At 38.6% G+C, this 24,769-nt stretch overlaps 1 protein-coding gene across 7 annotated transcripts in view; it reads left to right on the forward strand.

Moving 5' to 3' along the window:
* ABHD3 (abhydrolase domain containing 3, phospholipase) overlaps positions 1 to 24,769 on the forward strand; it is a 118,790-nt gene that overhangs the window by 45,885 nt on the left and 48,136 nt on the right. For 2 of the 7 annotated variants that reach the window (XM_077135813.1, XM_077135819.1), the window contains exon 1: positions 10,961 to 11,205. The exons of the other annotated variants lie outside the window; for them this stretch is intronic. In XM_077135813.1, coding sequence (XP_076991928.1) covers positions 11,044 to 11,205 — 162 coding nt within the window. In that variant the 5' untranslated portion in view covers positions 10,961 to 11,043. Of the gene's footprint in view, positions 1 to 10,960; positions 11,206 to 24,769 lie in introns of those variants that run through there. 7 annotated transcript variants of the gene reach the window in all.

Genomic DNA, 24,769 nt, shown 5'->3' on the forward strand with positions numbered 1-24,769 from the left:
TTACTCCCCCTTTTATTGATTGATTTGTTTGTTTGTTTGTCTTTAATTTATTACTCATATGCCCATACACTGGATAAAGAGAGTGTTAGTCACAAGGGCCAATGAATTTTTTTTAACTTTTAAAATTGTATAGTATAACATATATGCAAAGCAAAGAAATCAATGAGCAATAGTTTTCAAAACACTCTTCAAAAAGTGGTTACGGATAGATTGCAGAGTTTATCATGGGCTACCATACAATCCTCTCATATTTTTCCTTCTAGCTGCTCCACAATATAGGAGGCTAGAGGACTTAAATACTTTTTTATCATCACAGTCAATATTTTTTTTCCTTCTTTTTTTGTGAACAATAGCATATATACAAAAAGCTATAAATTTCCAAGCACAGCACCACAGTTAGTTGTGAACTTATTTCAGACTTTGACATGAGTTACAATTTCACAATTTTAGGTTTTTACTTCTAGCTGCTCTAAAATACTAGAGACTAAAAGATATCAATTTAATGATTCACAATCATATTCAGTTGTTAAGTCCTATCTTCTATGTATAATTCCACCATCACCTTTGATCTTTCCATACCTCTCTTTGGGGTTCTTTGGGCTATGGCAATTCTAGATTTTTTATATTGGAAAGGTCTGTCACTAATATAGGGTAGGGAGATGGACCTATCTGATGTTCTGGAAAGGCTGGGCCAGGTTTCAGGACTTAACTGGACCAGGGACCCATCTGAAGGTTGTAGGTTTCTGGAAAGTTATTCTAGTGCCTAGAACCCTTGTGGAATCCTATATATTGCCCGTAGTGTTCTTTAGGATTGGCTGGAATGGTCCTGGTTGGGGGTTGGCAGGTTATGATAGGTAGCAAGATCTACCTGAAGCTTGAGTAAGAGCAACCCCCAGAGTAGCCTCTTGACTCTATTTGAACTCTCTCCGCTACTGATACTTTATTAATTACACTACTTTTCCCCCTTTTTGTCAGGATGGAATTGTCGATCCCATGGTGCAAGGTCTGGATTCATCCCTGGGAGTTCTCTCCCATGTCGCCTGGGTGACTTTCACCCCTGGATGTCATGTCCCATGTATGGGGGAGGGCAATGATTTCACTTGCAGAATTGGGCTAAGAGAGACTGAGGCCACATCTGAGCAACAAAAGAGGTCCTCCAGAAGTAACTCTTAGGCATGCCTATAGGTAGTCTAAGCTTCTCCACTACCTACATAAGCTTCATGAGAGTAAGCCTCATGATCGAGGGCATAGCCTATTGATTTGGTTGTCCCTAAAGTTTGACACAGTATCAGGGTATATTAAACCTTACTCTGATGGTAAGGTTTAATAGTTCCATAGTCTTTCTCCCCTCTCTCAGGGGACTTTGCCAATACTTTTTGATTATCTGGTCAATATACTCTAGGATGTTTCCAGGCATTACAGTAATTTATACAGAATTAAAGGACCTCTTTCTTATTCTGTGCTTCCTGTGTTTCAGGTGTTCAAATAAATTATGCAGATAGGTTGAATTAGATTATGCACTACCAGAAAATTCCAGTTCCAGATCAAATAAACTTTTCTTCTGTTGGTCTTAAAGAGTGTGTGTGGTTCTAAAATATATACACTGTCTTCCTTACCCTTATGTTCTCAATTACTTTAACCCCAACCTGTTTGGCTTCGTTCTTATCTCTAGATATCAGGTTATATACATAAAACAGTCTCTCAAAATCCAGACATTGGGTGGGCCATGGTGGCTTAGTGGCAGAGCTGTTACCTGCCATGCCAGAGACCCAGGTTTGATTCCTGGTGTCTGCCCATGCAGGAAAAAAAAATTAAAAATCCAGAAATAATAATCACCACTTTGGACTCAATGTGTCTGCTCTAAAAGCTTACAATCTAGGCCCCTGTTTTCTTATAAGCAATTTCTAAAGGTGACCTTAAGTGCTAGTTTGAAATGATGTATGTACCCTAGAAAAGCCGTGTTTTAATCCTAATCCCATTTTGTAAAGACAGCTGTTTCTTCTAATCCCTATTCAGTATTTTATTTCTGAAACTGTGATTAGATCATCTCTCTGAAGATGTGATTTAATCAAGAGTGGTTGTTAAACTGGATTAGCTGGAGGTGTGTCTCCCCCAATTTGGGTGGGTCTTGTTAAGTTTCTGAAGTCCTATAAAAGAGGAAACATTTTGGAGAATGAGAGATTCAGAGAGCAGAACAGAACGACATAGCCATGAGAAACAGAGTCCACCAGCCAGCGACCTTTGGAGATGAAGAAGGAAAATATCTCCAGGGGCGCTTCATAAAACAGGAAGCCAGGAGAAAAAGATAGCATGTGTTGATGCCGTGTTCAGCATGTGCCCTTCCAGATGAAAGAAGAACCCTGACCATGTTCACCAAGTACCTTTCCAGATGAGAGAGAAACTCTGTGTTCGCCATGTGCCCTTCCACTTGAGAGAGAAACTCTCAACTTCATTGGCCTTCTTGAACCAAGGTATCTTTCCCTGGATGCCTTTGATTGGACATTTCTATAGACTTGTAATTGGGACATTTTCTCGGCCTTAGAACTGTAAACTAGCAATTTATTAAATTCCTCCTTTTAAAAGCCATTCTGTGTCTGGTATATTGCGTTCCAGCAGCTAGCAAACTACAACAGGGAGTTATTGCTTAATGGATACAGAATTTTCTGTTTGTAGTAATGGAAAATATTGGGTAGTGGATAGTGGTAGTAGTAGCACATCACAATTAAAATAATTAATGCCACTGAATTGTACACTGGAAAATTGTTAAAATGATAAATTTTGTGTTTTATATTTATATATATGTTACACAATAAAATTTTTTAACTATTCAGGATATAACAAGAAAAAAATTTTTAAAGTTTTTTTTTGTTGTTGTAGTTTCTTCATCATGAGGCTAACAGTATTTTGTAATATAGCATTGTAATTATCAAAACAAGTTTTGGAGTCATCCAGTCTTTGGTCAAACCCTAGCTCAGCACACTCACTTTCTATAACTTGCTCTTCCATCTATAAAACTGTTTTCTTTCATCTCTTCTTATCTAGGTCTTTGCTTACATCTCTTGTTTCAGGAATTTTTTTCTAATCTCCCTAGACTGGATTAAACTGCCCTACCATATGCTTAAAGTAGACATTTGCATTCTTATTGGCTTCCCAGCTTCTGAACCCTCACCTAGGTTTGGGGAGCCCTCACTGTATGAAGTTGAGTTCATCCCCCAGCACAGAAGCTGAAAATGCGATATACTTGTTTTCCTACCTCCACAGCAGGTGGGAAGCTGAATTATAACCTAGACTCCACTAGTCAGCTCCACTCACCCCAGCCTTAGAATGAGAAGTCAGACTAAGAAGCAGGGATCATAGAAATCCATCTAGGAAGGTGGTGGCAGAAGTGACAGCACACCCAGTTTTCAGAGAAAATGCCAAGATTGATGGCAGAGTCCAGTATGTAGTGTGGCTAGTGTGGATGCTAAAACCCAGGCAGTGCCCAGGGGCACAGAACTGTCATCGTAACAGGACCAGCTCTACATCTTTTTAAGGCATTGTTCCTAATTTCCAAGCCTGTTCTTTGGCCCTTCTGGAGATTTTGTCAACTACCGAATACCATTGGACTAAATTTCTTTTCTGCTTAGAGTAAGCCCAAATTAGTTTTTGTTGCTTGCAACTAAGGATCCTAACTGTGTTACTACAGCATCTTGTACCTCTCCCTGTCACCATACTTCTGTAATTTCTTATTTAATTATCTGTCACCATTAGTGTGACTGAAAACTTCCTGATATATCTTATTCATCAGTGAATCTTCAGTGCCTGGTAGGACTTAAGAAAAATACTGGTTGAGAAATTAATGAAATTCTCTGAGCTCTCATTTCCCCATCAACAAGTTGGGAAACACCAATATCTAGCTGAAGTTTGCATAAGAGTAGCCTCCAGAGTAGCTTCTCGGCTCTATTTGAACTCTCTCAGACACTGACACCTTATTAGTTACAATTCTTTTCCTCCTTTTGGTCAGGAAAGCATTGTCAATACCACAGTGAAATTGTTTATATTTTTTGAAGGCAAACAGTAAGCTTTATTGAAGAGAAAGAACACACTAAAGGAATTAGCGTGGGCCAGCTAAACTGTCACCTGTGGGGGTGGATAGGCCAGTGGGCTTTATAGGGGCTTTAGCCTACAGTAAATTTTCTTTTAATTTTTGCCCAGTGATTGTCAGGTGTTCATATTGTTTCAAAAGAGTTGATTACCACCTGCCCTTGTGGCTTCTTGTTATGTGCCTATCACATTGTTGCAAAGAGTTCTTTCCCTTGGTCCCATAAGAAACAAGTTTGCAACCTTTGCAGCCAGAGCTGGTAGTGAGGTCAAGTCTTTATTTCATCCTGGGCTGTTGGTGGTGAAACTTTTAACCCTTTCACAATTAGGTAGAGGACTAGTGACCACAGCCCAGATGTCCTATTCTATCCTGCCTCATTACAATCTGTCTTGTGAAGTGTAGGGGGGACCACATTTGCTTCCAGTTGACAAAGCTATATTACATTTAGGAAAGCTATTCCTGGAAGTAAACTTATTGACAATCCTTACACATGAACAGAATAGGCTACTATCCAATTTAAGACATATGATAACAAATTCACAGTAACACTTCACCTATACAAAACTAACCTCGATTGTTTCCCTTTAAAAATTTTTTTAATTTATACATAAATGTTTTTTAATTGTGAAATCTATATACAAAAAAAAGGAATAAATCCATAATGTACATAGGTGACCGGAGTAAAGTTAGTGAACACTCATTCATAAAACCTGCCTCCCTCCTAACTGTCACACTGATGGTCTCTCCTTGTTGTCAGGCACTTGTTTTTGTTTGAGATAGAACACTCTCAGGGTTCCAAGCTGGCAGTTATAGACCAGTAGCTACTGGCCAGAGGCAGATCTGAGGGTACTTTGGGTCCATGAATGTCCTACTTAGTGCCACAACAATGTCTTTTCAGCTATTACTAGTACAACTGTCCAATGTTTTTATGGTTTTACGTGAAATTTTCTTGGAAATTTTAATATATGCTCCTTTGATTGCTCTCATAATACAAGTCCGTCGACGTGGTTTGAAAGCGAAAGCATTAGCCAAGCAAACTTCATCTCTGTGTGAAAAATACCATGAATTCATTGAGCAGATAGGAGAGATTACCAAATTGTATGAAGAGCTCAGGTTAACTGCAGTGGAGACCTCTCCTCCAATGTTACAAACCCTGTGTCTTGTAACACTTAACAAGGACACAAACCGGTTCCTCTCACCAATTGAAGATTTATTAGAAATTCTGGACAAAGAACAGAAATGTGAGTCTCCGAGATTTTCCTTCCAGAGAATGATTCGGGGTCATTGTCAAGGACAGAAACAGTCACTCGATGAGACATTCAAATCCCCGCAGTGGAATGAGACTGGGGCCAACGCGATATTAAAGTCATCTCAGCAGGATAGAGAACAATGCCAGGAAGAAATCCTTGAGAATTTGGATGAAAATGCTCATCTTCATGGAACCCTAAACCTGCATGCCTTAGAAGATGCTGTATGGAATGAATGCGTTGAGGGAGTAAAGGAACAAATTAATGAAAAACTAACAGTTCATAGTAAACATCTAGAAAATGAGCAGGGGGCGCAACAGCAAGATAATGAACAGTTAGGAAATGAGATTGAAAAGCTTCAGCACACACTGCAAGTCCTTCCTGAAGTACATCAGCATCGCCTCCTGCAACTTCACCAGGAATCAGTCCAGCAGGAAAGTGTCCACTTGGGCATGGAGAACAACCTTACTAAGGTGTATAAAAACATACAAGATCTAGAGCAGCAAGCTGGCACTTACAGAAAGATGGCTGAAGAGCTGGAGAAGGAAATGGAGAGTACAACTTCTTACCATCAGAGATGGATTAGGCACCATGAGAGAAATTCTCAAGAAAATTGCCTGGCAGCTCTGGCTGCAGAAAGAAAGCTCATTGAGCTAAGACAGGAAAATGAGCAGAACTGGCAAAAATTGCGGGAAAGAGAGCATAAAATCCACCTTTTCCCAAGGGGTCCTTTGGTCCCCACTTTTCCACATGCAGCCCAGGGATGCTGGAGAGGTTCAGGGCAAGCCCTGCATCATCAGGACCCCAGTTGGGGAGGAGGGGACAGCAGCGAGGGCTCAGAAGTCCAAGGTGATGCTCTTGTTTGACTCACCTCTGCATTAGCCAGTCCCTCACGGTTCACAGCACTTGAACTGAGGATGTGTTTTGCACTTTCAAAGAGATTGGGCTTACTAACTTCTTAGTGTATTTGAATTTTTAGTTTGTTTCTGTTAAGTATATTTGAATTTTTAGTTTGTTTTAGTTTGTTTCTGTTAAGTATATTTGAATGTTTAGTTTGTTTTAGTATAGTTAATTAATCTATGCTGTATTTTCTGTTGTTGAAATTTTACAGAATTGTACTACAAAGAAAGATTTTTCCAGAATATATATAATTGTCATAGTATTTTAGGAACATACTACCAGCCTTTTATTGAATCCCATAGTTTTATGTCACAAAGTATGCATGGTAAACCTATTAATTGTCCCACCATTACTTTCAGAATTACAGAAATTTGCCATGAATGGGTAAAATATTTGTGTAACATTCACGTTTGTAATTATATATGTGAGATAACATTTAAAAGATGTAAAAGAACTTAGTACTTACAGCATTCAATTTTAATAGTTTTTATAATCTCTGAAGAAATAACACACAGACCATTATTATTCTTATTATTGTGTCTTTCTATTCTCAGTGATTTAGTTTTGTACTTGACTTTTTGTAACTATTTATTTCGTTTATCGTTTCTCTTTAAAGTTACCAAATAGTTCATGTTATTCTTAGCAATTGAAAAATGTATAAGTTTCCTTCAATGAACTAAAATTTCTTCACTATTCAAAAATATAGAAACCAAATGTGGAGTATTTCTTAACTTGTATAGCTAATAAACTTATACAGATGCAAATAAAGAAGATTTATTTGTGTTTAAATATAAAAAAAAGGAATAAATTTCAAAGTACATTTGAACAAGTAGTTATAGAACAGATCTCAGAGTTTGGTATGGGTTACAGTTCCACAGTTTTAGTTTTTTCTTTCTAGCTGCTGCAAGACACTGGAGACTAAAAAGAAGTAGCAATATAATGATTCAGCAGTCATACTCATTTGTTAAATTTTATCATCTCTGTTATAACTTCTCCTAATCTTTAGGGACATTTGGGTTATGCCATTCTATTTTTCATGTTGAAGAACGGTCTCAACAACATGGGATGGGGGATGGAACTAATGATGTTCTTGGAGAGCACCTCTAGGCTTCAGGACTTGTCTGGGCTAAGAAGCATCTGAAGGTTTTAGGTTTTTGTAAAGTAAACTTGGTGTGTGCAAGTTTTTTTTTTTTTTCTTTTTGGCTTACTTCTGCTTTAGTGAAGGTTTGAAGCAAAACTTAGAGTGGGGCAAGAGTTGAAATTTTCCAAGAATGAGTTTGGGGGAAGATATTGTCTTTTCGATGAAGGGACTAAGATTTAAGAATTGTTCTGCCTGAACCTAGTGGCTGATTAGTTTCAGAAAACCAGGATAACAATCTCATGGGTTGTCTTGGGACCATAGCCAATGTGATATTGGCAGATGAAACATTATAGGGTAAACTTGAAACTTTCCTCAAAGAAAATAAGAAAAGGGAAAGAAGTTGTGTGCAAGTTTTGTGTCTTCTCAGTTAGAGCTCGGGGTGTTCTTTAGTGTTAACAGGGTGGTCTGTAGGGTTAACAAGTATGATATTGGTTGGGGTTGGGGGAACCTAGCAACATCTAGCTGAAGCTTGTATAAGAGTAGCCTCCAGAATAGCCTCTCAACTTTATTTGAACTCTCTTAGCCACTGATACCTTATTTTGTTACATTTCTTTCCCCTGTTTTGCTATCCTCAATCCCAAGGTCCCAGGGCCAGGCCCATCCCTGAGAGTCATGTCCCACGTTGCCACAGAGATTCACACCCTTGGATATCATGTCCCATACAGAGGGAAGGGTAATGATTTTACTTGCAGACCAACTGCCTTATTTTATAGAAAAGGAACTGAGACCCAGAAGAAGTAAGTGTTTTGTCTAAGTTTGGTGGGTAAGTTCAGAGGAGTTTTTAACACTCAGGCCAGTACACTTTCTATATCCCATGATGACTATGAAATATTATATTTTAATGATCTCTTCACCGTATCCTTTTTCTAAGTAGTAAAAGGATACTACTTAGAAATATTTTTAGAGCAGCTTTAGGTTTTACAGAAAATACTGAGTTTTCATATAACTGCCCCCTCATCCCTGCCCCCTCATATAGTTTCCTCTATTGTTAATATCTTGCATCATCACAGTATATGTTACAATTCTTAAACAATTATATAAACATATATACTGTGCTGATGCAAGATATTAACAATAGAGGACACTATATGATTTATAGTTTTGATAACTAAAGTCCATAGTTTACATTAGGGTTCACTGTTTGCATAAACAGTTCTACGGGTTTGGACAAATGCATAATTTGGATACTTATCATGTAATCATCAATAAGATATCACACACAATCATTTCACTGCCCTAACAAATCCTTGGGCTCCATTTATGCATCTCTCACCTCTTCCTCCTGAACCCATGGCAACCACTGACCTTTTTACTGTCTCTATAGTTTTGCCTTTTCCAATGTCATATAGTTGGACACAAACAGTACATAGCCTTTACAGACTGACAGTTTATCCTTTTTTTTTTTACTTTTTTTATTAATTAAAAAAAATTAACAAACAAAACATTAAGATATCATTCCATTCTACATATACAATCAGTAATTCTTAATATCATCACATAGTTGCATATTCATCATTTCTTAGAACATTTGCATAGATTTAGAAAAAGAAATAAAAAGACAATTGAAAAAGAAATAAAATGATAAGAGAAAAAAAAAGATTATACATACCATACCCCTTACCCCTCGCTTTCATTTACCACTAGCATTTCCAACTAAATTTATTTTAACATTTGTTCCCCCTATAATTTATTTTTATTCCATATGTTCTACTCTTCTGCTGAAAGAATTTTTTTTTTTTTTTGCACGGGCAGGCACCGGGAACCGAACTTGGGTCTCTGGCATAGTAAGCTGAGAACTCTGCCTGCTGAGCCACCATGGCCCACTTTATCCTTTTTAAATCTATGATATTTTCACTTTAAACTCAAGCAAAATCAAACGGACATATATTTATCAGTGGGCAGGGCAGAAGGCAGGTGCAGGCAATATAAAGGCCATTGCAAGCGAAGTGTCAAGCACAGCAAACCAGCATGTGCATGCGAGTTTGTGCTGTCGGCTCAAGTATGAGAACCAGGGACTGAGAAAGAATTTACTTACACTCAGGGGGAGGCTACTACATAAATTATTTCATTTAGTCATCCCCAAAATTCTATAAGGGAGAAATTATTATTTTACAGAATGAACAGGAGAAAACAGGTTCAGTGAAGTTAACCGAATTATTCTGGGCACCGGCAACCATCAGGTTTGCAAATATATAAAGCAATGATCAAATCACACCAAAAAAAGTACTCAACTCAGGGCCACTTGGGTGTAATTCCATCTCCCCATCACAGGATTATAAACTGATGATATAAATTAGTTTCTTCATAGCCCTATACAGGAACATACTTTCTTCCTTTTGCCTATTTGTTTTGCGACTATTGATGTAGATTCAGATGTCAATTTGGCCAGGTGATGGTGTCCAGTTCTTCTGTTGCTGTGGTCTTAAATCATCAGCATGTAAATTTCACCCATGGCTAATTATATTTGCCATGGGCTAAGGGAAGTGCCTTCCACAGTGAGTGAGACTTAAAAGGAGAAATTGAGAGGAGCTCAGAGAGCAGCCCAGACCCAGAGATTTGGAGATGCAGAAAGGAATCTCCCTAGGGAAAGTGGCTTGAACCCAGCAGCCAGGAGGGAAGCCAGCAGACCTGTGCCTTCCCCTGTGACAGAGAAAGCCTGGTGCCTTTCCTCAGAACTGTAAATTTGTAACTAAATAAATCCCCTTATTAAAAGCCAGTCCATCTCTGGTGCGTTGCATTCCCCGCAGGCTTAGTAAACTAAAACAATTGGTATCTATTGGAGGAAGGTATCCCTAAAAACATGTTAAATCTCCTGATCCTTCAGATGCCTAAAAGCATCTCTTGGCTGTTATCATTAACAAGACTAGGAGAAACTACTTCATGAATGGTTTCCTGTCTATACTTCAGGTAATTGGTGTGAATTCCGGTACATATATAAATTGAAAGCACTAAAGAAGGTCGAATAAGCTTTAAAAATTCCAGTTCTGGTTCCTGACCTTCTCATTTACTTTCGGGAATCACTTATTCTTTAAGTCGCACTTAGCAACTAAAAGGATTCATAGAGATTTAAAGTTGACAAATGTCTTCATTATTTTAATGTTTATCGAATATTTGCCCTTTTAATAGTCTTCGGTGGCAATAACTACAGGAGGATGTAGCATTCTTCCACTACGTGATGCATTCTCCTAACATTTCTTGGCGTTAACTCCCCAAATCCTTGACTCCAAGACACACTTCGCGGTCACCCTAAAGTTTACAGTAAGGATTAACGAAGACCCCCCCGCCCCCCCCCCTACGCCCGCGCGCGCGCGCCGCCTCCCCGCGATGCGGACTCGTTCAAGGTCACTGGGGCAGCTGCCGCCCCGGGACCCGAGAGAGCGCTGCCGGGCCCTTCTCCAGAGCCAGCTCAATCTCTCCCCGCCCTCGAGGGCTTCACCCTTCACCCGCCCGGTGGCCGAGCAAGTACCCGCGCCTCTGGAAGGTTCCTGAGTGGCTGGCGGCTCGGGGCGGCTCCCGGGCCACTGGGGCGGAGCCGGCGGTGGCCGGCAAGCCTGACTACGCCTCCTGAGCCGCTCGGCCGCGCCCGTTGGCGGAAGCCGCGCAGCGCCCGGCAGAAGACGCTCTATCAGGGGCGGCGGCCGCGCACTGCCTGCAGCTCCCGCTCGTTGCCGGCCATGCAGCGGCTAGCGATGGACCTGCGGGGGCTCTCCCGGGAGCTCTTCCTTTACCTGGAGCATCAGGTCCGGGTTGGGTTCTTCGGGTCGGGAATGGGTTTATCCCTTATCCTGGGCTTCACCGTCGCCTATGCCTGCTACTACCTGAGCAGCATTGCCAAGGTGAGCCCGCGGGTGGCGCGGAGCCGCAGACGTAGGGCCGTAGGCGCTTTGCACTGAGCGCGGCAGCTCAGGAGTCCGAGACGACTCGCGCGGGGCTGGGGGGGGGTGGCTGGGGCCGCGCTGGGGACGAGCAGAGCCGCTCCCGAATTGTCGCCCTGGCCCGGCGTCTCTTGGACGCCCTTCCAGTGTGCGCGGGAAAGCTGGTCCGCGCGGGACATCTGCCTGGTGGGGGGTGGGGGTGTCCTGACCCCGGTGCTAGGACCGTAGCCGGAACACCGCTGACCTCGGGTGAGCGATGCTGCCCGCCCAGCTGCGCGCTGGCTGAGGCACGGTCCTATTCGCTGCACTCAGTCAAGCTGTGCAGCAGTTGTTTTCTTTTTAAGTATTTTTAATTGTGAAATATAACATAGATTCAAAAAAGGAATAAATTTCAAAGTACATTTGAACAAGTAATTATAGAACAGATTTCAAAGTTTGGTGTGGGTTACAGTTCCACAATTTCAGGTTTTGCCTTCTAGCTGCCCCAGGACGCTGGAGACTGAAAAGAAATATCAGTATAATGATTCAGTAGTCGTATTCATTTGTTAAATCCTATCTTCTCTGTTATAACTCCTCCTTCTCCTTTGATCCTTCTCCCAGTCTTTAGAGATATTTGAGTTATGAGCATTTAAACTTTTTTTTCCTGTTGAAAAGCGGTGTCGACAATATGGAATAGGCAGGTGGAAGTGCTTGATGTTCTCGGAAAGACAGGCACCTCTGAGTTTCAGGACTTGACTGGCCTAAGAACCATCAAAAGGTTTTAGGTTTCTGAAAAGTAAACTTAGCGTGTACAACTTTTGTAGGCTCTCAGGTAGAGCCCTGGGTGTTCTTTATGGTTAACAGAAATGATGTTGGTTGGGGTTTGGTAAATCTTGGCAGGTAGCAACATATAGCTGCAGCTTGCATAGGAGTAGCCTCCAAAATAACCTCTTAACTCGATTTCAACTCTCTTAGCCACCGTTCTTTCCCCATTTTGGCCAAGAAGGCATTGTCAATCCCACCATGCCAGAGCCAGGCTCATCCCTGGTAGTCATGTTCCACATTACCAGGGAGACTAACACTCCTGAATGTCATGTTGAAGGGAGGGTAATGATTTTCATTGCTGGGTGGGTCTTAGAGAAAGATCACATCTGATCAACAAAAGAGGTTTTCTGGAAGTGACTCTTAGGCATAATTATAGGAATGCTTGGCTTCTCTGCTACAGAAATAAGCTTCATAAGAGCAAGTCTCAAGATCAGGGGCTTGACCTATTAATTTGGGAGTCCTTTGTGTTTGAGAGAGTATCAGGGATTTGCCAGGTGGTAAAGTTTAATAGCTCAATATTTTTCCTCCAGTCCTTCAAGGGACTTTACCAATACTTTTAATTACCTACCCAACGTATTCTGAGGTGTATCTGGGTATTACATTAAGCTTTGCAGAGTTATAAGCTCTTGTTCCCATTCTGGGCTCCATGTTTTTGGGTTGTTTAAATGAACTGTCTAGACAGGTTGAGTTAAATTGTATGCTATAAAAAATTTAGGTTTGGAACAACATAAAGCGCTCTTCCTTTGGTCTCATACCATAGGTGAAGTTCTAAAATAGGCACGCTCATTCTTTACCATTATTCTGCTTTACCTTAATCCCAACCAGATCCGCTTCGTTCTTGTCTTTAATTGAAGCCTGATCTCGTTTTTGGTTTCTTAAACAGTTGTATATAGCAATGCTGACTTTCAGAGTTGCAGAACTCTGAGTCTTAGGTATCACACAGGTACCCAGAGTTCCAGAGAAATAACAGGTCATACATATATAAGACAGCATCTCTAGAAATATATATACACGTATATATGTCTATAAATATACATGTATAGTTCAGCATCTCTAGAAATAACACTTAAAGCCCGGGAATAAATGTGACTACTCTAAGAGCTTACAATCTAGGTGCCAAATTTGTTATAAGTGTTCTCTAAAAGAGACCATACAGTATTTCTCCTTTTGTTTCTGGCTTATTTTGTGCAATATAATGTCCTTAAGATTCATTCGACTCGTTGCTTGCTTCATGACTTCGTTCTTTTCTGTAGCTGTACAATATTCTATCATACATGAACACCACAGGTCACCTTTCTGCTTCTCAGTCATTGTATCCTTCACCTACCTCCATCCACTGAGCATCATGAATAATATCCAAAATAAACAATCCATGTCTCACAGTGTTCTCACTTATCTGTACAATCATTATCACTCTTGATGTTAGGCAATTTTCATGGCTTCAAAAAGAAAAGTAAAGATAAACACACCCTCACCAAAGAGAAAATCTGAAACGTCCCTTAACTCTTGTCCCTGCCTCCCCAGTGATTTACTTCTAGTATTGTTGTAGTACTGGTGATGTCTTCCTGTTAAACATAGGCCATGGCACGCAATAGTAGTTTTCCTCAATACCCCTCTATTGTAGAGTCTTTCTACAAGATTCATACCTTTGAAGTAGTTTATGGAAAAACTTATTTATATTGTAGTATTATTCAGTGAGATACATGGGCTTCACCTTCAATATGGCAATTGCCCACTCATGAACTACCAAGACTTCTATCTGTTCCCACACATGTAAATTCAACCTCATTAGGTAGCCATTCATCTATCTCTAGCTTCTGTGTATCTCTCCTATATTCTACATTATAAGACTCTGAGTTTACCTTTACCAGGGTCATATTAGCAAAATCATGCAGTATCTATCCTTTTGTGTCTGGTTTATTTCATTCAGAGTTATGTCCTCAAGTTTTATCCATGTTGTCATATGCTTCAGGGTCTCATTTTGTCTTACTGCTGCATAATATTCCATCATATGCATGTACCATCCTCACTTCTTGACAGGCAATTGGATTGTTTCCATTTTTTGACAATTGTGAGTTTGTGCCACTATGGCCATCAGTGTGCAAACATCTTTTTGTGTCACTGCTTTCAGCTCTTCTGCGTATATACTGAGTTAGTGGTTTTGCCAGGTCATAGGGCAGTTTGATATTTAGTTTTCTGAGGAATCGCCAAACTGTCTTCCACAGCAGTGGTATCATTATACATTCCACCAGCAGTGAATAAATGTTCAAATTTTTCCACATCCTCCCCAACATTTGTAGTTTCCTGTTGGTTTAATAGCAGCCATTCTTATAGGTGTGAGGTCATATTTCATTGTAGTTTTGATTTGCATTTCCCTTATAGCTAATGAAGATGAACATCGCTTCATGTGTTTTTTTTTTTTTTAGCCATTTGTATTTGCTCTTCAGAAAAATGTCTGTTCATATCTTTTGCTCATTTTATAATTTGGGCTGTTTGTTCTTTTTTCGTTGAGTTGTATGATTTCTTTATAGGTACTGGATATCAAACCACTGTATAATTTGTGGTTTCCAAATATTTCCTCCCATTGAGTTGGCTGCCTCTTAACCTTTTTTTTAAAACTTTTAAAAATTGTGAAGTATAACATATATATACAAAAAAGCAATGAATTTTTCCAAGTGTGTTTTAATGAGTAGTTATAGAACAGATTTTAAAGTTTGGTATGGGTTATAGTTACACAATTATTTGTTTTTTCTTCTAGCTGCTCCAATACACTGGAGACCAACAGAAATATCAGTTTAATGATTTAGCAGTCATACTCATTTGTTAAATCCTAGCTTCTCTGTTTTATTCCTCCTTCTCTTTAAATAATATATATACATAAAAGGAATAAATTTAAAAGTGCATAATAACAATTAGTTTTAGAACAGATTTCAGAGTTTGGCATGGGTTACAATTCTGCAATTTTAGGTTTTTATTTCTAGCTGCTGTAAGATATTGGCGGCTAAAAGAAATACCAATATAATAATTCAACACTCATACTCACTTGTTAAACCTGACCTTCTCTGTAAAACTCCACCATCACCTTTGATCTTTCTCTCACTCTTTAGGGGTATTTGAGCTATGACCATTCTAAATTTTTCATAAAGGGCTGTCGATAATATGGGATAGGAAGATGGAATTAGTTGAAATTCTAGAAGGGCTGGCCCCTCTGCAGTTCAGGACTTATTTGGTCCAGGAACCCATCTGGAGGTTGGAGGATTTGGAGAGTTACTCTAGTACATGGAACCTTTGTGGAATCGTATAGAATGCCCTAGGTGTTCTTCAGGATTGGCAAGAATGGTTTTGATTGGTGTTTGGCAAGTTATAATATGTAGCAGTGTCTAACTGAAGCATGTGTAAGAGTGACCTCCAATGTAGCCTCTTGACTCTATTTGAACTCTCTCAGCTACTGATATGTTATTTATTACACTTCTTTTCCCCCTTTTGGTCAGAATGGCATTGTTGATCCCATGATGCCAGGGCCAGGCTCATCCCTGGTAGTCATCTCCCACACCACCAGGGAGACTTTCATCCCTGGATATCATGTCCCATGTAGTGGGGAGGACAATGGTTTCACTTGCAGATTTGGGCTTAGAGAGAGAAAGGCCACATCTGAGCAACAAAAGAGGTCCTCCGAGGGTGACTCTTAGGCATACCTATAGGTGGACTAAGCTTCTTCACTACATACATAAGCTTCACAAGAGCAAGACTCAAGATCAAGGGGTTGGGGAAAAGAAAAACAGAGCCCAGAGATTTCACAGAAAAACCTTTCAACCAGCTGGGTCCCACACCCAGGGAAATCTGATCAAATGCCCAGACACCAGCAGAAAATAATGGATGACGCTCGGAAAATTGAAGATATGGCCCAGTCAAAGGAACAAACCAATAGTTCAAATGAGATACAGGAGCTGAGACAACTAATGCTGAATATACGAACAGAAATGGAAAAACTCTTCAAAAACCAAATCAATAAATTGAGGGAGGACATGAAGAAGACATGGGCTGAACAAAAAGAAGAAATAGAAAATCTGAAAAAACAAATCACAGAACTTATGGGAGTGAAGGACAAAGAAGAAAAAATGGAAAAAACAATGGATACCTACAATGGTAGATCTAAAGAGACAGAAGCTACAATTAGTGAACTGGAGGATGGAACATCTGAATTCCAAAAAGAAACAGAAACTATAGGGAAAAGAATGGAAAAACTTGAGCAGGGGATCAGGGAACTGAAGGACAATATGAAGCGCACAAATATACGTGTTGTGGGTGTCCCAGAAGGAGAAGAGAAAGGAAAAGGAGGAGAAAAACTAATGGAAGAAATTATCACTGAAAATTTCCCAACTCTTATGAAAGACCTAAATTTACAAATCCAAGAAGTGCAGCGCACCCCAAAGAGATTAGACCCAAATAGGCGTTCTCCAAGACATTTACTAGTTAGAATGTCAGAGGTCAAAGAGAAAGAGAGGATCTTGAAAGCAGCAAGAGAAAAACAATCTGTCACATACAAGGGAAACCCAATAAGACTATGTGTAGATTTCTCAGCAGAAACCATGGAAGCTAGAAGACAGTGGGATGATATATTTAAATTACTAAAAGAGAAAAACTGCCAACCAAGACTCCTATATCCAGCAAAATTGTCCTTCAAAAATGAAGGAGAAATTAAAACATTTATAGACAAAAAGTCACTGAGAGAATTTGTGACCAAGAGACCAGCTCTGCAAGAAATACTAAAGGGAGCACTAGAGTCAGATACGAAAAGACAGAAGAGAGAGGTATGGAGTAAAGTGTAGAAAGAAGGAAAATCAGATATGATATATATAATACAAAAGCCAAAATGGTAGAGGAAAATATTATCCAAACAGTAATAACACTAAAAGTTAATGGACTGAATTTCCCAATCAAAAGACATAGAATGGCAGAATGGATTATGACCCAGCAATACCACTGCTAGGTATCTACTCAAAGGACTTAAGGGCAAAGACACAGACGGACATTTGCACACCAGTGTTTATAGCAACATTATCTACAATTGCAAAGAGATGGAAACAGCCAAAATGTCCATCAACAGACGAGTGGCTAAACAAACTGTGGCGTATACCTACGATGGAATATTATGCAGCTTTAAGACAGACTAAACTTATGAAGCATGTAATAACATGGATGGACCTAGAGAACATTATGCTGAGTGAGTCTAGCCAAAAACTAAAGGACAAATACTGTATGGTCCCACTGATGTGAACCGACATTCGAGAATCAGCTTGAAATATATCATTGGTAACAGAGACCAGCAGGAGTTAGAAACAGGGTAAGATAATGGGTAATTGGAGCTGAAGGGATACAGACTGTGCAACAGGACTAGATACAAAAACTCAAAAATGGACAGCACAATAATACCTAAGTGTAATGTAACTATGTTGGAACACTGAATGAAGCTGCACCTGAAATATGGTTTTTTGTTTGTTTGTGTGTTTGTATCTTTTGTTTTTGTTTTTTTTCTTTTTCCTTTATATATATATATTTTTTTTATTAGTATTATTATTTTAATTCTCTTCTCTATATTAACATTCTATATCTTTTTCTGCTGTTTTGCTAGTTCTTTTCCTAAATCGATGCAAATGTACTAAGAAATGATGATCATACATCTATGTGATGATACTAAAATTACTGAGTGCATTTGTAGAATGGAATGATTTCTAAATGTTGTGTTAATTTCTTTTCTTTTTTTTGATTAATAAAAAAAATTAAAAAAAAAAAAGATCAAGGGGTTGGCCTATTGATTTGGGTGTCCTTGATGTTTGGCATAGTATCTGGGGTTTCTCTGACTCTTCACCTTTTTGACAAAGACCTTTGAGGCAGAGAAACATTTGCTTTTGAAGAGTTCCCATTTATCTAATTTTTCTATCATTGCTTGTGCTTTGGGTATAAAGTTTAAGAAGCTATCTTCTATCACGAGGCCTTGAAGATGTTCCCGTATATTTTCTTATAGGAGTTTTGTGGTACTGGCTCTTATATTTAAGTCTTTGATCTACTTTGAGATACTTTTTGTATAGGGTGTAAGGTAGGGGTCTGTGCTGGTTTGAAGGATGTATGTCCCCTAGAAAACCATGTTTTAATCTAAATCCCATTTCATAAAGGTAGAATAATCCCTATTCAATACTGTATGTTTAAAACTGTAATCAGATCATTTCCTTGAAGATGAGATTTAATCAAGAGTGGTTCTTAAACTGGATTAGCTAGAGGCATCTCTCCATCTGTTTGGGTAGGTCCTGATAAGTTTCTGGAGTCCTATAAAAGAGGAAACATTTTGGAGAATGAGAGATTCAGAGAGAGCAGAGCAGAGAATGACCTAACCACGAGAAGCAGAGAGTCCACCAGCCAGCAACCTTTGGAGATGAAGAAGGAAAATGCCTCCTGGGGAACTTCATGAAACAGGAAGTCAGGAGTAGAAGCTAGTAGATGATGCTGTGTTCACCATGTGCCCTTCCAGATGAGAGAGGAACTCTGACTGTGTTCACCATGTGCCTTCCAGATGAGAGAGAAACTCTGACTGTGTTCACCATGTGCCCCTCCACTTGAGAAAGAAACCCTGATTCTTGAACCAAGGTATCTTTCCATGGATGCCTTTGATGGGACATTTCTATAGACTTGCTTTAATTAGGACATTTTCTCGGGCTTAGAGCTGTAAACTAGCCACTCATTAAATTACCCTTTTTAAAAGCCATTCCGTTTCTGTTATATTGCATTGGGGCAGCTAGCAAACTAGGGCAGGGTCCTCTTTCATTCTTTTGGCTATTGACATCCAGTTCTCCCATGCCCATTTATTGAAAAGACTCTTCAGTTCCACTTCAGTGGATTTGGAGGCCTTGTTGAAGATCAGTTGGCCATAGATTTGGTGGTCTATTCCACACTCTCTTTGATTCAATTGATCAATATGTCTGTCTTTGTGCCAGTACCATGCTATTTTGACTATTCAAGGTCTCTTTCCCTTCCAAATAAATGTGATAACTAGCTTTTCCAAGCTTCAAAGTAGGTTGTTGGAATTTTTATTGGCATCGTGTTGACTCTTGTTGTAGTTTGCTAGCTGTCAGAATGCAATATACCAGAAACAGAATGGCTTTTAAAAAGAGGAATTTAATAAGTTGCTAGTTTACAGTTCTAAAGCCGAGAAAATGTCCCAATTACAAGTTTTATAGAAATGTCCAATCACAGGCATCCAGGGAAAGATGAAAGGCCAATGTACTTCATGTTTCTGTCTCGGCTGGAAGGGCACATGGCGAACATGGCAGCATCTGCTGGCTTTCTCGTGGCTCTACAAAAAGGGACTCTCTCCAAAATGTTTCCTCTTTTAAAGGATTCCAGTAAGCAACTCCACCTTCAGTGGGTAGAGACATACTTTCATGGAAATCATCTAATCAAAAGTTACCACCCACAATTGGGTGGGTCACATCTCCATGGAAACAATCAAAATGCTCCCACCCAGCAATATTGCATGAGGATTAAATGACATGGCTTTTCTGGGGTCTACCACAGATTCAAACTGACATAACTCTGTAGATCAATTTGGGTAGAATTGACATCTTAACATTTAACTTCCTATCCATGAGCATGGAATGTCTTTGCACCAATTTAGGTCTTCTTTTAGCAGTGTGCTGTAGTTTTCTATGTACAGGTTCTTTATATCCCTAGTTAAGTTTATTCCTAAATATTTCATTTTTTTAGTTGCTATTTTGAATGGAATTTTTTCCTTGTCTCCTCAATTAGGTCATTACTTGTGTATAGAAACATTACTGATTTTTGCACATTAATCTTGCATCCTGCCACTTTGCTGAATTTATTTATTAGTTCAAGTAGCTTTAGCATTGATTTCTCATTATTTTCCAAGTATTGAATCATGTCGTCTGCAAATAATGAAAGTCTTACTACTTTCTTTCTGAATTGAATGACTTTTATTTCTTTTTCTTGCTTGATTGGGCTAGCTAGAACTTCTAGTGCAATGTTGAATAATAGTAGTGACAGTGGGCATCCTTGTCTTTGTTTCCAATCTTAGGGGGAATGCTTTCATTCTCTCACCAATAAGTATGATGCTGGCTGCCTGTTCTAGTTTGCAAGCTGCTAGAAAATGATATACCAGAAACAGAACAGTTTTTTAAAAGGAGAATTTATTGAGTTGCAAGTTTGCAATTCTGTTCTAATTTGTTAACTGCTGGAATATAATATACTAGAAACAGAATTGCTTTTAAAAAGGGGAATTTAATAAGTTGCTAGTTTACAGTTCTAAGACTGAAAATGTCCAAATTAAAGCAAGGCTATAGAAATGTCTAATCTAAAGCATCTAGGGAAAGATACCTTAGTTCAAGAAGGCCGATGACATTCAGGGTTTCTCTCTCAGCTGGAAAAGCACATGGCAAACATAGTGACATCTGCTAACTTTCCCTCCTGGCTTCTTGTTTCATGAAGCTCCCCCAGGGGCATATTCCTTCTACATCTCCAAAGGTCTCTGGCTGTGTGGGCTCTCATGGTTCTTGTGGCTTTCAGGACTCTGAAGGTTTTTCTAAAATGATTCTTTTAAAGCACTCCAATAAACTAATCAAGATCCACCTGGAATGGGTGGAATCATATCTCCCTCTAATCTAAGGTTAATACCCATAATTGGGTGTGTCACATCTCCATGGAGATAATCTAATGAAAAGATGCAACCTATATTATTGAATAGGGATTAAAATTAAGGGTTGCTCCCACAAGATTGGATCAGGATTAAAACATGGCTTTTCTACAGTACATAATCCTTTCATACCAGCACAGTTCTAAAACTGTGAAAATGTCCAAATTAAAGCAAGGCTATAGAAATGTCTAATATAAGGCATCCATGGAAGATACCTTGGTTCAAGAAGGCTGTTGTTGTTCAAGGTTTCTCTTTCAACTGGAAAGACACATAGCGAGCACGGCAGTATCTGCTTTCTCTCCAGGCTTCTTGTTTTATGAAGCTCCCCCGGCATTTTCCTTCTTCATCTCCAAAGGTATCTGGCTGTGTGGGCTCTGCAGCTTTTCCCAAAATGTTTCCTCTTTAAAGTATTCCAGTAAACTAATCAAGACCCACCTGGAATGGGTGGCGTCATCTCCCTTTAATCAAAGGTTAATATTCACAACTGGGCGAGTCACATCACTGTGGGGATAATCTAATCAAGCTTCTAACCTACAGTACTGAATAGGAATTAAAAGAAAGGCTGCCTCCACAAGTGGATCAGGATTTGAACATGGCTTTTCTAGGGCATGTAATCCTTTCAAACTGGTACACTGTGGGTTTTTCGTATATGACCTTTATCATATTGAGGAAGTTTCCTTCAATTCAAACCTATTTAAGTGTTTTTGTTATCAGAAAAGGATGCTGAATTTTGTTGAATGCTTTTTCAGCAGCAATTGAAATACCACCCTTTCATGCCTGGTATAAACCCCACTTGGTCATGGTGCATAATTCTTTAACATGTCATTGGATTTGATTTGCTGAGAATTTTTGCATCTGTGTTCAGTAGGGAGATTGGTCTGTAGTTTTCCTTTCTTAGATCATCTTTATCTGGTTTTGGAATTAGAGCGATGTTAGCTTCATAAGATGAGTTATGTAGTGTTCCTTTTTCTCAAATTTTTTGGAAGTGTTTAAGCAGGATTGATGTCCTTTTTGGAATGTTTGGTAAAATTCTCTTCTGAAGCCATCTGGCCCTAGGCTATTCTTTGTAGGAAGATTTTCTGATAACTGATTGAATCTTTTTACTTCTGATTGGTTTGTTGACATCTTTAGTTTCTTCTTGAGTCATAGTAAGTTGTTCAGGTGTTTCTAGGAATTTGTCCATTTCATCTAAGTAGTCTAGTGTGTTGGCATTTAGTTATTCATAGTATCCTTTATTTTTTGAAGGTTCATGTTTATGAGCCCTCCTCTCATTTTTTATTTTGTTTATTTGCATCCTCTTTCTTTTTTTCTTTGTCAGTCTAGCCAGGGATACGTCAGTTTCATTGATTTTCTTGAAGAACCACCTTTTAGTTTTATTCTATTGTTTGTTTGTTTTGTTCTCCAGTTCATTTAATTCTGCTTTAATCTTTGTTATTTCTTTTCTTTAATTTGCTTTGGGGTAAGTTTACTATTCTTTTTCCATTTCCTCCAGGTAAGCAGTTAAGTCATCGATTTTTGCTCATTCTTCTTTTTTAATATAGACATTTATGGCAATACATTTCCCTCTCAGCACTGCCTTTGCCTCATCCCACAAGTTCTTATATATTATATTCTCATTTTCAAATTGATATTTACCAATTTCTCTTGCAATTTCTTCTCTGATTCACTGATTAAAATAAAGAACGTGTTATTTAATCTGCACATATTTGTGAAAGTTCTCATTCTTTGGTGGATATTGATTTCCAGCTTCATTATGTTGTGGTCAGAAAAAGTGCTTTGAACAATTTTAGTCTTTTTAAATTTATAAATAACCCAGGGTATGCTCTATCCTGGAGAATGTTCCATTAGCACTAGAGAAGAATGTATATCCTGGTGTTTTGGGGGGTATAACAATCTATATATGTCTGTTAGGTCTAAATTAATTTATCACATTGTTTAGGTTCTCTATCTCCTTTTTGGTTTTTTTTGCATGGGCAGGCACCTGGAATTGAACCCGGGTCTCCAGTATGGCAGGTGAGAATTCTGCCACTGAGCCACTATTGCCCACCCTCTCTATTTCCTTATTAGTCCTCTGTCTAATTGTTCTATCTATAGAGAAGAGTGATATATTCAAGTCTCTTACTATTATTGTTGAAAAGTCTATTGCTTCCTTCAATTTTGCCAACATTTGCCTCATGTACTTGGAGCTCCTTAATTGGAAGCATAAACATTTATAATTGTTATTTCTTCTTGACAAGTTGTCCCTTTTTTAATGTAATTTTTTTTAATTTTATTTTTTTAAATACCAAAAAACACATAACAAATGCAAACATTCCTGTTTTGATCATTCCATTCTACATATATAATCAGTAATTCACAATATCATCACAGTTGCATATTCATCATCATGATCATTTCTTGGAACATTTACATCTATTCAGAAAAAGAAATAAAGTGAAAACAGAAAAAAAAATTTATACATACCATACCCCTTACCCCTCCCTTTCATTGATCACTAGCATTTCAAACTAAATTTATTTTAACATTTGTTCCCCCTATTATTTATTTTTATTCCATATGTTCTACTCGTCTGTTGACAAGGTATATAAAAGGAGCAAATTGTCCCTTTTATTAATATGTAGTATCTTTCCTTGTCTCTTATGATGTCTACATTTAAAGTCTATTGCATGTGATATTAGTATAGCTACTGCTGCTTTCTTTGGCTACAGCTTACATGGAACTTCTTTTTCCATCTCTTCACTTTCAGTCTATTTGTATCCTTTGGTCTAAGATGAGTCTTTTGTGAGTAACATATAGATGAATAATATTTTTTAATCTGTTCTGCCAATCTGTATCTTTTAATTGGTGAATTTAGTCCATTAACATTCAAAGCTACTTCTGTAAAGGCAGTTTTGAATCTACCATGCTATTGTTTGGTTTTTATAGGTCAGATCTATATATTCTTTTCCCTCTCTCTTTTTTTATCTTGTTACATTTACTGATACTCTTCAATTCTCTGCCCTCCTTTTTTTTTTTTTTTTTCATCTGATGGGAATTCCTTTAGTATTTCTTATAGGGTAGGCAGGCCCCTTGTTAACAAATTCTGTCTGCATTTTTTTGTCTGTGAAATTTTAATCTCTCCCTCACTTTTTTGGGGGGGGCGGTACATGGTCTGGGAATCAAACCCAGGTCTCCCACATGAAAGGCGGGCATTCTAAATGTTGAACTATTCATGTACCATCTCCCTCACTTTTGATAGCAGCTTTGCTAGATAAAAAATTCTTGGCTGGAATCTTTCTTTCAGAATCTTAAATGTATCATACCATTGCCTTTTCACCTCCATAGTACCTGCTGAGTAGTCCAAACTTCATCTTATGTGGCTTCCCTTGTATGTGGTGAATCAATTTTCACTTGCTGCTTTCAGAACTTTATGCTTCTCTTCAACATTTGAGAGTCTGATTAGTATATGTCTTAGAGAGGGTCTGTTTGCATTTGTTATATTTGGACTTCTTTGGGCTTCTTTGATTTGCATATTTATGTCTTTTATAAGAGTAGGGAAATTTCCCCCATTATCTCTTCAACTAATCTTCCTAGTCCTTTACACTACTCTTCTTCTGGGACCACCAGTGATTCTTATATTTGTACATTTTTTGTTGCCCACCATTTCTTTGAGATCAAATCCTAGTTGATTTGATCTTTTTTTTTTTTTGCCATTTGTTCTTTTATGCATTCAAACTCAGTTGTCTTGTCCTCTAGTTTGCTTTTTCTTTCTTCTGCCTCTTCAAATCTGCTGTTGTGTATCTCTAGTGTGTGTATATGTATATTTTTATTTTACATGGGTAGGCACAAGGAATTGAACCTGGGTCTCCAGCATGGCAGGCAAGAGTTCTGCCACTGAGCCACTGTTGCACCACCTCCTCTAGTATATTTTTAATTTAGTCTACAGTATGATGTTTTGTATCTGTGAGATCTGCTATTTTTCTATTTATTCTTTCACATTTTTATTTGTGAACTTCTAGTGTTTTCTTGATATCTTTTATG

This window comes from Tamandua tetradactyla, chromosome 18 (genome assembly GCF_023851605.1).
Source record: "Tamandua tetradactyla isolate mTamTet1 chromosome 18, mTamTet1.pri, whole genome shotgun sequence".
NCBI classification, from domain to species: Eukaryota; Metazoa; Chordata; class Mammalia; order Pilosa; family Myrmecophagidae; genus Tamandua; species Tamandua tetradactyla.